Source organism: Macrobrachium rosenbergii, chromosome 59 (genome assembly GCF_040412425.1).
Source record: "Macrobrachium rosenbergii isolate ZJJX-2024 chromosome 59, ASM4041242v1, whole genome shotgun sequence".
Taxonomy (NCBI): domain Eukaryota; kingdom Metazoa; phylum Arthropoda; class Malacostraca; order Decapoda; family Palaemonidae; genus Macrobrachium; species Macrobrachium rosenbergii.
Window position 1 is genome coordinate 8,943,331 of NC_089799.1, and position 13,262 is coordinate 8,956,592.

The 13,262-nt window shown below is 39.1% G+C and overlaps 1 protein-coding gene across 1 annotated transcript in view; it reads right to left on the reverse strand.

Moving 5' to 3' along the window:
- LOC136837545 (uncharacterized) overlaps positions 1 to 12,649 on the reverse strand; it is a 240,610-nt gene extending 227,961 nt beyond the window's left edge. Inside the window, exon 1 of the mRNA XM_067102389.1 lies at positions 10,740 to 12,649. Coding sequence (XP_066958490.1) covers positions 10,740 to 11,500 — 761 coding nt within the window. The 5' untranslated portion in view covers positions 11,501 to 12,649. The remainder of the gene's footprint in view (positions 1 to 10,739) is intronic.
- Positions 12,650 to 13,262: the final 613 nt, after the last annotated feature.

The following is a 13,262-nucleotide window of genomic DNA, read 5'->3' on the forward strand; positions in this document are numbered from 1 at the left end:
CAGTTTTATCTCGAGGAACATATCTGAATATGATTTCGATGCGAACAGAAGTAAACCGGAGTTTTGTGAACGACATTTCGTTATTACAATTCAAGTAAAGTTTCTTTCATTTACTGTTGGCTTCTGTCTTATTTCTACTGGAATTGTTCGTGAATGATTTAATGTTTAGTACGTGTATGATACAGTATCTTTTTCTTTTTACTGTAATTTTGCATTTATCATCTGTCTTTTATACTGAAGACTGGCGTCTTATATCACGTCATTCAGTTGTAAGACGTGAGCCTTATAATTAAAGAACACGATCCTCGTCGTCTTTTGACTGCAATATTGCAAAATGAGGACTTTTTACTCAAATCCCATCGTGAAAAGGATATACTTCAGATAGGAAAATAAGGATAGAATATACAGTCCACCTTTGAATTAAAACTTTCACGCTATCACTTTACATATGATGAATTTTCAGCACTTTCTTTCGCCACTTAAGAAAAAAATGAAATAGTCAAATACTCTCTGGATGTGAATACTTCACTCCTGATACGAATGAGGTACACCTGAAACGATATGAAAGGCAAATTGCCCTCTTCTTTAGGAACCGGTTGCATAATAATGAGCGTGGAACCAATCATCGGAAGTCCATCAATTATTGGTTTATATATATGTGCATGTACATGTTATGTATGTATATATATTTAAATGTATACCTATATATAAATTGTAATATATGCATATACATATAGAAGTATACCTATATATAAATATGCAATATATACATATATTATGTATATATAAAATATATTTTATATATATATATATATATATATATATATATATATATGTATATATATATATATATATATATATATATATATATATATATATATATATATATATATATAGGGTGTTTCATAAATTAGAGGCCCCTCTACAGCGTAAACTAAAATTGATATGGACAAAACAAAAGTAATTCAGAACGGGTATTTATTTAAGTTTCTCTCTGAGTATTTAATATTTTGTGTGGCCTCCATCTGCCTGTACCACAGCCTGCATTCTTGAGGGGTATGATTTCAGCAAATCGTAAAAAAGCTGAGACTCAAACTCCATTTCCCTGAGTACTTCGGTCACCTCTCTTCGCAGGTCGTCGAGACTTGGTATATCATCATAGTTCACTGTGTGCGCTTCAACACGATCCTTTAAGATACTACCAATGTTTTCATATACATTAAGGTCAGGGGAGCTACCTGGAAACTCACTTGACGAGAAGAAATCGACACCACTGTTTCGAAGCAGCTCCTGTGTCTGAAGCGCCTTGAAACATGATGCCTTATCATGCAAAAATGTGACTTCTTCAACAGATAACACATTTTCAGGATCTTTGAGGAAAGGAAATACTCCACCAGTAAGCACAGTTTCTCTGAAGAATTCGCCAATCCATGACTGTCCTTTTTCTTTGATGATCAACATTAACCATTTGGATGTGAAACAGAAAAATTCCCAAACATCCAGGAAATTTCACAACTTGGCAATAGTGCACGTCATCGCTGATATCATCCAACTTTGCAGCCCAAATTATGCCATTTTTATGATTTGGCTTCCTGACTGTGTAAATGAAGAATCCATCTGATGCGATAACATGAAGAAAGTCAGCTTCATCCCAATCTTTAAGAAATGAACCACAAAACCATGCACGGTCTTCTCTCTGTTGCTGAGTGATGTTGGGCTTGCTGATAACATGAAATGGATTGATACCAGATTTTTTCAACTCACGGTATACAGCACTATAACTTCTTTTCTTTCCCGTTTTTGTTTCTAGCTCAAGTGCCAATTTACGTAAAGACTTTCTTGGTCTACCCACTGCCTCAGCTATGATGTCTTTTGACTCCTGAGAAAGGACTTCAAGCCTTCCGAGATTCTCACTCTCTTCGCGATGACAGTCATATGGATTTTTGTTCCATTTCTTTTAACAAAGGATTCATCTCTTTTAATGTATTTAGCTATCCAGGAACGTGAAATGAAGGATGCGCCAGCATTCCTCGTCTCTCTGAAGGTTATAGCCCGGATTCGGTCAATCCATCTGATTTCCTCCGAGTCGCTAGCCATGGCTGTATCTAACTCCGTCACTCAGTCTGAAAATACAAGAAATGTAAAATGAAAAAATAGCTTCATAGAAACTTAAAATAATGTACTTGGAGATAGGCTATTAGCAGAAAATTTCATAACTCTTCCATTTATTCTGTGGAGGGCTCTAATTTCAAACACTCAGTATGTATATATAAATATATATATATATATATATATATATATATATATATATATATATATATATATATATATATATATATATATATATATATATATATATATAATATTTAGAAGTATATATAATTATATACATATCTGTTACGATGTAAGTTTTATAACAGATGAAATTCACCGGATACACCTTTTTCCAGAGAATACTTCTAACCTCCCTAGCGCACTAATGCTGTTCAATTCATATTCACTAAATTCATACAAGACTCTTCGCTTCAATATTTATGTGAATGCAGAGTCGACAGTAACTCGTAACACACTAGAGACCTTTTCCAATTATAGCAGTCTCAGTAACTACATCAATTTTAAATATTTTCTTTATTTGGTAAAAGACAATTAAATATATACGGAATTAACCAGTTTTAATACGACACGGGAAACCATTTGGTTCAATTTATCACTAAAAAAACCCATTAGTAACTCTGAACATAAAAGGTTTGCCCTTTCAAAGGAAAGTCTTATAGAAACGTCTATTTTTTATAGTTTTAATTAATTGAAAATTAATCTTGTATGGTGTGCCTAGACCAGTGGTTCCCATCGTGGGACGTACATCCCACCAGGGGGGTAATTTGATTTTTAAGAGGCCGCAATTCGAGAATTTTTAAACCAAGTTAATAATGGCCTTTTAGGCTTCCTCCACGTCAATATAAGAATTATATATCACCACAAGGGGCATCAGGATTTTTAGAGGTGATTAGGTTGGCCATAGCCAAAAACAGGTTGGGAACTACTGACCTAGACTTTTTCCCCAAACCTGGAGGTTAGAAAGGCAGTAATTACAAAAAGTGTTAAAACTTGTTTGTGCCAGAGGCTTGCAATGAAACCTGCAATAAATGAGTCAACTTTTACAAAGTTTAATTGAAATATGTGTTACCGGAAAAGAGGGAGTCATTTCTGCCCTCACGAGGATCCAGTTACGAAAGGAGCTTCAAGCAAAACCCAAGTGAAAGAGTCCCAGAAAAAGTATGAAATCAAGGGAGGATAATGGAAGGGAATATAGAATTTAGGCCAAAGGCCAAGCGCTGGGACCTACGAGGTCATTCAGCGCTGAAAGGGAAACTGAAAGTAGAAAGGTTTGAGAGGTGTAACAGGAGGAAAACCTCGCAGTTGCACTATGAAACAACTGTTAGGAGAGGTTGGATAGCAAGATGGAAGAAACAGAATATGAATGGAATGGAGGTAGAGTAAAAGGAATGAAAAAGGTTGCAGCTAGGGGCCGAGGGACGCCGCAAGGAACCTTGAGTAATGCCTACAGTGCACTGCGTGAGGTGCACTGACAGCACTACCCACCTAAAGGGAGGAAGGATAATAAGCGAGGTTTTATAACCAGGTTTAATCAACCCTCTGAGGTGAAATCCTGATATAAACGACCTTCTGCCGTGATGGATCAAAGCAAACATCATCAGTTCAGAGACTAAACAACTGCCTGGAGCAGGAGATATATACATCCACGCACGAAACCTCTGTTCTCGGAACCCGTCCGTGACAAACTGAACCTCAGGCGTTCTACCACGCGACGCTGAACGCGATTTCATCCCTCATTATACTTTTATCTTATTTTTTTACCGTTCCTTTTCTCGCTGTCGTGTCTTTATCTCTTTTCCCTCTTTATAGTTGTCTGGTCGTCTCTTAATTTTTTTTTAGTATTCCCTTTCCTGCTCTCATACTTTTAAATTGTCTTCTTTTTATAGCTGTCTTGTTTTCCTTATTCGTTTTTTTACCATTCCTTTTCCTGCTGTCGAGATTTTATCTCGTTTCCTTTAATGTTCGTCTTGTTTTCCTTATTCATTTTTTATCATTCCTTTTCCTGCTGTCGACATTTTATCTCATTTCCTTTATAAATCTGTCTTGTTTTCCTTATTCTTTTTACCGTTCCCTTCCCTGTTGTCATACTTTTAAATAATTTCCTTTATATTTTCCTCTTGTTTTCCTTATTCCTTCTACCATTCCCTTTCTTGCTGTCATACTTTCAAATCGTTTCCTTTCTACAGTTGTTTTGCTGTCTCTCAGCATTCGTTTTTCTTTACCATCCCCTTTCCTGCTGTCGTGTTTTTAGTTTCTGTAAAAGAAAACTATTGTGCCGGCTTTGTCGGTCCGTTCGCACTTTATTCTGTCCGCCCTCAGACCTTAAAAATTACTATGGCTAGAGGACTGCAAATTGGTATGTAAATCATCCACCCTCCAGTCATCAAACATACCAAATTGCAGCCCTCGAGCCTCAGTAATTTTTATTTTATACAAGGTTAAAGTTAGCCATAATCTTGCTTCTGGCAACGTTACAGGCTAGGCCACCACCGGGACGTGGTTAAAGTTTCATGGGCTGCGGCTCATACAGCAATGTACCCAGACCACCGAAAGATAGATCTATTTTCAGTGGACTTTATTATACGCTGCAGCGGCTGTACAGAAAACTCGATTGCGCCGAAAAATACTTCGGCGCATTTTTCACTTGTTATCTCGTTTCCCTTACGTACTTGTCTTGTTTTTCTTATTACTTCGCCACGCCCTTTCCTGCTGTCGTGCTTATTCTCTCGTTTCCCTTTCGTAGTGGTCGTCTTGTCCATTTCGAAATCTATGTTAGAATCAAAAAGGGGATTTTTTTTTTTGACGCTGAGTGTGCTTGAGAAATTTTGTCATCATTGGTGTTACTATTTAATGAGAGTGCTTCTGCATAACCAAGTGGAATTGCAAGAATCTACAATAATAATAATTTCCAAGTGGATCCTTCTTGCCCGGATCTTCCTTACTGAAAGCTTACAGACCATGCCTAAAAGAAAGGCAAATGAAGGTACTGAGGAAAGAAAGAGAGAGAGAGAGAGAGAGAGAGAGAGAGAGAGAGAGAGAGAGAGATTAAACCGTGATCGTGAATGAAAGAGGCAAAGGCGTGTGAATAAAGCATCCGAGAAGTCCTTAAGACTGCAAGAGCAACGCGTTTAGAGATCACCGTCCTTTCTCGGAAGAAACTGACGGTCACCAGTCACAGAGAGATTAGCTGAACAAGGCGTCCTAGAGTAGCTGTGAATCATGGGCTTTGTTTTGGAATTTTGTTTCCCGTATAAAATTCAAATACGGTGCGACGAAGGACCCTGTTCACGACTAGCAGCCGCATTTAAACTGCCTTCCTGCCCTGCGCAGCGTAGCGCACGCCTCTCGCTAATGTCTAAATAAAAACCAGAAATTACAAGCAAAAAATGCGCCGAGGTTTCTTCGGCGCAATCGAGTTTTCTGTACAGCCGCTACAGCGTATAATCAAGGCCACCGAAAATATATCTATCTTTCGGTGGTCTCGATATAATGCTGTATGAGCCGTGGCCCAGGAAACTTTAACCACGACACAGCGGTGGCCTGTCTTATATCGTTGCCAGCAGCTAGACTATTGCTAACTTTAACCTTAAATAGAATACAAACTACTGAGGTTAGAGGGCTGCAATTTGGTATGTTTGACGATTGAAGGAGGATGATCAACATACCAATTTGCAGCCTCTAGCCTCAGCAGTTTTTGAGATCTGAGGCCGGAAAGAAAAAATGCGGACAGACAGACAAAGCCGGCACAACAGTTTTCTTTTACTGAAAACTAAATATCACATGCAATTTGACAAAAATCTGAAAAGTGATAATTGGAGTTTCGATGTCTCTTACTTTACGATTGGCGATCTGTCAAATGAATTACTCAAAAGTAATGTGTCTTCATTTGTCACCTACAGAAAAGGATTAAAGAAGAAAAAATTATACTTCTTCTTAAAAAAAAAACTATTGTAACTCTTGATCTGAAGATGAAACCGTCACCAAAGATGAATGAGCTTTTGAACATATCTATCTGCCTTCCTATATATCTTTGAGCATATCTATCTGCCTATCTATATATCTATCTATTTATTTTTTGAACATATAAATCTATCTATCGTATACATCCTATTTTTTTAAAATTCCGATCAAAAACGTCACAGCAATAGTCGAGTTGCAATCACTCCGTGAACGCCAATAGTATTTCGTGTTTTGCTGTGCAACATCTATTCATTATTTATATTTTCCATAATATCTAAAACTCTCGGTGAGCTAACGGAGTCGATTTAGGCCTGTTCGAACTTGTGAATAATTTATGCGCAATCTAATTAAAACTTTCAACGGACGTAATAGATCAGAAGTTTTTTTCAAAAATTATTTCTCCGAAAAATTGAAAAAATAAAATAATTTTATCTAATTTTCTTTTACTGTTTCTCTCATTATTAATCTAAAGTATTTCACAATTAACATTTTCTCTAAATATTATTCTTATGTTACACATAACAGCTTCGTATGGAAATTTGACAAGGCGACGCCAGTGGATAAAAACGAATGACGTTCAATATATTAAAAGCTTCTCGAACATTTCATTCGATTCTCCTTCGGGTCCCCTGGATAGATAGACCATACAATTTAGGGCGAAGGCCAAGCGCTGGGACCTAGAGGTCATGCAGCGCTGAAAGGAAAACTGAGAGTAAGAGGTTTAAAAGGTGTAACAGGAGGAAAACCTCGCAGTTGCACTATTATACATTGTTAGAAGAGGGTAGAAAGTAAGATGGAAGTAGGAATATGAATGGAGGTACAGTAAAAAGAATGAAAGGGGATGCAGCTAGGGCTGAAGGGACGCTACAGAGAACCTTAAGTAATGCCTACAGTGCACCGCGTGAGGTGCACTGACGGCACTACCCACTACGGGAAGGTCCACTAGAGAAACTTCCGTGAAAAATGAACAATCCTTGTAATAACCACCCCACCCCCCCAAAAGGGGAACAGCAAAAAACCACATCGCCAGAAGACCCGAAAACCTACCCATTTGTGGACCAAAAAGTGCCAGAGAGAGAGAGAGAGAGAGAGAGAGAGAGAGAGAGAGAGAGAGAGAGAGAGAGAGAGAGAGAGAGCTTCAGTGGGAAACCTATATTCAATCTCTATGCTAATGGAGGATTGGTCGACGTATTATCAATACGGGTTAAGGGGATAGGGGGGGCCGCTAGGCTATCTATTCTGGAAGTTTGTTTTCGATTATTATCGGGTTTTAGTCCTGTGCTTAATTTCCTTATGGCTTTATCTCTTTATCTGAAACTCATTTTCTCAATTTCATTTCACTTCCTGCCATGCTTATCCCCTGAGGCTTCAAAAGGCATGACCACCCCTACCAATTCATGACAAGCATTTATTTATTTTGATTAGATCCGATCTACAAAAATTTTGCATTAAAACCAAACACCAGGGCACTTTCACCAGTCAGCGTTTGAGACAGTAAATAAGAGGAAGTTGGAGTGGTTGGACAGCATATTATATATATATATATATATATATATATATATATATATATATATATATATATATATATATATTATATATATATAATACACACACATATATATATATGTGTATACATGTATATATATATATGCATAATATATATTTATTATATATATATATATATATATAATATATATTTATTATATATATATATATATATATATATATATATATATATATATATATATATTGGACAACAATGGACAGCGGGAAGAAAGGAAGTGGGAACGGAGTCAAGCTAAAACGAAAAATAATTGGGCACAGGTAGGGGCCGAAAAGACGCTGCGACAACCTTTAGTAATGCCTACAGTGCACCCCGTGATATACGGGTTTAAGTCATCTTTCTCCAAGTGAAAATATCTTCATGTTTGAAAAATACTCTTTGATTACACATTAATAAACGCACATACGTACGTACAAGAACAGCAGTATATAAGTACAATAGGTATACAGGTTTTTCGCGAACAGAAATATACGTCATAAGGTCTATTTTTACTATTTTATGAAAACTATTTTACCCTCGCATATCTTAAGGACACCCATGGGAAACCACATCACGTGGTAATGAAGAAATTGAAACTTGATTATGTGTGCTCGTCTTCTTTGGCACCCTCGCCTTTATCCCACGAAAAGGAATTCCGCTCCGTCGCCTTTGAAGACTTCCCTTAATGGCAAGATGCAAAAACTTGCAGAGTAAAGTTGCCAAGGGTCCGTGCACGGGATGAGGTATGATTATCTTTTTAAATTTAATAATATTAAATATGGCCTTCTATAATATTCTTGGACATTATTCATAGACGAATTTAGTAAAATCTGATTTAGAAATGCAAGATTATACAAGCATATACACATACATACATACATACACACATTATATATATATATATATATATATATATATATATATATATATATATATATATATATATATATATATATATATATATATATATATATATACATATACACACCCTACCATCTCTCTCTCTCTCTCTCTCTCTCTCTCTCTCTCAGCGACGCACGTTGCTTTTCACGACCTAATTCTTTTATATCATGAAATATTTATATCACACAAAAACACAAAAAAAATCGGCAAATAGTCAAATATCACTCATTTTGCCACATTTTCAACTAAGAATTTGGCATAATTCCCTAAATTCGTTGTTTAACTACACAATTTCTCCGTATTTCTGGCTAAATCCAGGTACCACCATAACATACAAACATTAAGGACCAGTTTTCACGAAAATAACATCACTCCCATTTAATGGTAACGAAATTACGCGGGTTGGAAGATTGCCAAACTTTGAACTCGAATTGCGGTGAACTTTATTCCTGGTGCTTAACCTGGTTATATAAGAGATAAGTCTGAATGGGGGAAAAGTTCCGGAAACATGGGAGAGTGCAATAATTGGTTTCTTCTGTAAATGTGAAGGTGGTAGAGGCGACTGTAAAAATGATTCACCCTAATGTTAATAATTATATCAGGGGAAGCGTGTGATAGGATTCCGAGTGGGAAAAAATGCTAAAGCTTTTTACAAGAGAATGAATGTTTACCAACGTCTAACTACAAATGCGAAAGGAACTGGAATATAAAATTTAGACCAAAGGCCAAGCGCTGGGACCTAAGAGGTCATTCAGCGCTGAAAGAGATATTGAGAGTAAAGGTTTTAAAGGTCTAACAGGAGGAAGACCTCACAGCTGCACTATGAAATAACTGTTAGGAAAGGGTAGAAAGTAAGATGGAAGACAGATAACATGAAGGGAGGTGCAGTGAAGGGAATGAAAGGAGCTGCAGCTAGGGGCCTCTTTCTGAGTGGCAGAAAACAATATTGATTAAATTAAGAATACGACCATACAATGGGAATATTTTAGTCATTTCATTCTATCTTTTTGATAATTCCCAGTTTAAAAGGCATACACTACGTAGCTCCTTACATTACTAACCCATTTCCCGAAGCTTATTTCTATTCTGCTACAAGAAAAACTCAAAAGAACATTCTAAATACTACGACTATATTAAAGATGGATCAAAACTGATTGTGTATCAAAAAAAGAAAGAAAAGTTATGTAATAGTACAGATATGCAATATCTTATACGGGTGTGTATACACACTTATGTAAATTTAAATCTGATAAAATAAACTGATTAGCAGTTTTTGCTAAATGAGGACAAGAGGGGCATACCCATTTCCCGCGAATTTTAAAGCTGCGTATGAACTTTGAATACGATTGCTCTCCTTCCTTTTGAGATTTTAGTTTAGCCATTGACTTTTTTTTCAGTCTATACAAGCTATAGCATATAAACACACGCACACAAACACATATATATATATACTGTATATATATGTATATATATATATATATATATATATATATATATATATATATATATATATATATATATATATATATATATAAATCCTTTGTGTGTGTGTTTGTGTTATGACTGCGCTTTTTTTCACTTAAAACAAAAATACTGAATAGTGAATAAATTCCACATAAGCAGACTCGTATATAAAACGTTTAGCATACGCAATATATTCATATAACCCCGGGTGGAAGGAATAAAACAAATTAATTCTGCTTTCTTTCTCTTTATGCGTAAATAAACATTGAATATCCTGTGTTTGGCATCCACAAAGGATTTTAAGCTGTTTTATAGTTTTTTTCTTATTTGTCATTAATACAGGTATCATTAAAGAAGCTAATTCTGGACATACAAGGCCCCATATGATTAAGCTTTGCGTTTGAGCCATGCAGAATGCGAATATCCCTGTATGAAAATGAACTGGTGCCGAGAGTTCAGGGAGCTGACATATAAAAAGTCTACGGTAATTGCAACCCATATTTTATTTACTCTTACCTTACCAACTTTTAAAATTTTTATCTAACTTACGATACATTATAACGGTTTTATTTTGTTTATTTTTGCGTACAGAGGTGTGGAAAATTCTGTGAATATATATATTAACGTACTAATGAAAATAACCTGATATTCTATTGCACATGAATCATGCAGATAATCAAAGGCTTCCGACTCACGTTACGTCTACGAAGTTGATTCTTTCTGCGATTCACTCTAACCACCGAAATCTTCTTACCTGTCATATGCCTCGAGGGCGTCGTCCATCTGACCGTGCATATCCTGGTCGACAGCCGCCTTCAGAGCGGACTGCCACGCGTCGATTCTCCGCTCGACTCCTATATCCTCCATATCGGCTGAGCGTTGCGGACGGCTTTGGGTGGGCTTTTGGACGGCGGAAGAAGGACTTTCACTCGACGAGCGCCCCGACGAGAGGGCAGACCTGCTGATGGCTACGACGGTGCGGCGAACGTTCTTTGCTTTCCTCTTCACGGAGGTGACGATCCGCGTGACAGAGGAGGTGGAGGGGGGGAGGGCCTGGCGGGGCCCAGGCTTGGCCTCCACCGGTGCTGATTCGTAGTCGGCCGAATCCGTCTCGGAATCATACAGTATGGAAACCGACGCCGAGCGAGAGAGCGGGTGTTTGGGATGCTGGCGAAGAATGCTTGGGGTCGCCTGGGAGGACGAAGTGGCGCTGTGCCTTGACAGTTGCCTTGTCAGCTGTGCTCTGTGGGGAGGAGGGAGGTGCTCTTGCTGCGGCTGCTGCCCTTCGGGAGGAAGTTGCTGCTGCTGCTGTGTCTGATCCTGATGCAGAGGCCTGCGTTCAGGAACCGGGTTTCTGCTGAAGGTGAAGGCTGACGCCTCTGTTTCGACTGGTGTGGGGTAGAAGGCCGACGTCGACGACAGGGGATGATGCATGCGATGCCGGGTGTCGTCGTGCAAAACGGTGCCTGGCTCGGTGAGAGATAATGCCACTTCCTGGAAGTTCCTCCGCCTCATCCTATCCCACGCCCATGCCCACACCCGCGCCACAGGGCCGCACCCGCCATGGCTGTTGCTGCTGCCGCCCGTTCCACCGCCCACCTCGAGGAGTTCAGATCAGGGCCACGCAGGGCCCCGTACCGGGAGCCAAGAAGGGAGGGGAAATAACACGTGCGCCGCCCAAGGTGTTCGAAGAAGGCGCCACCTGCAGATTTAAAGACCTCCCGCCGGAGGTGGCGACGTGTTTGTACGTACGGTTCTCGTCGTTTGCAACTAGAACTAATTAATTTCCCGAGTTTTTAGGTCAGTTGTCATTCGCACAACCCTTTGTCATTCAGTCATGTCTGTAGTACACTTTGGAAATATTCACTATATTCACTATAAAAACACGGTTAAAAGAAACCAAAAACAGATAAATAAATATTCACTCATTCCATATTCATATTCATGGAATTATGCATGGTATATGTTCCTTACAGAAGAAAGTGGTTATCAGAATTCCTCTTTCCCACTTCTTCCACAGGTTGTGTATTGCATTTACAGGTCACTCGAGCATTATATTAATTCGGGAATGTTTCTCTTCTTTCGTTTCTCCCCCTTATTTTTTTTTATTTTATTTTTTTAGTTTGGTACAGTAATGTCACAGATATCACAAACAACACTCACGATGAAGAAGTCATTCCTCTTCCTAAACCAAACACTAGAATCTCCTGTTTACAAATCCAGCTCTTGGAATTCCAGACGGCTCTCGCAAGAATTCCATCCAGTCCACAACTTCATAGTTTCCTCTCGTCGCTCTGTTCCTGCTTTTCTCCTTCCGGTTACGGTCACTCTTTTACAACTGGATTCCTCGCGAATATTTGGGGAGGGAGGCGGGACAGGATTCAGAACACGGAGGACATCTGTAGCGATTTACCGGGCGAAAATAAAATCCTGGGAAAAGGGGAAACGAAGCTGGAAGAGGTAACAACTACGTAACTTCACCGATATGGGTATGAATGAGTCAAACGTAACCTCGACACCAAACGATCACGAGAGAGGAAAACGCGTGAGTGAGCGGGTGACTTTCATCCAGGGGGGAAAGCAAAACGCGCTGGAAATCGGGTCGGATGGATGAAGCCTGGGTCGAGTGGTCGGTGCGATGAGCTGCTCGCTCCACGGGAGACTGGAATGGAGGTAGAGCAGCGCTGGAAGAGAGAGTAACGTCACTCCAGCCAGGTACACTGGTGGAGAGTGACTGGGGTGTCTCGTGTTGGTGGTGACCGGTTTGGCCTCCTCCACCTCCTCACCCCACTCCTCCTCTACCTCCACCTCCTCCTCCGCTTCCTCCTCTACCTCCACCTCCTCCTCGTTTCTCCACCGCTCTCTCTCTCTCTCTCTCTCTCCCGTCTGACCTGGAACGAGAAATTTTGGAAAATTTCCTCTACCCTTCGCTCGCATGCGGCTGGAAATGCTCCCACAATATCTGATGAATTCACTGTACACCTGCCTCTTTCCGGGATTCACTGCTATTCAGCCGCCAGCAATCAGATAGAGCTTTAATGAAACGGCGCGAAATCACTGGAACTTAGCGATGATCTATAAGGGGAAACAGCTGAACGAGCGAGCCTTTGCAAGCAAGAAAAAAAAAAAAAGAGGTTTGGACATTCTTTCTTCCCTCTTGTGTATTTTCCGGGAGTCACTGCTATTCAGCCGTCAGGAATCAGATAGAGCTTTAATGAAACTGTGCAAGATCACTGGAAATTTACGAGGATTTATAAGGGGAAACAGCTTGAACGAG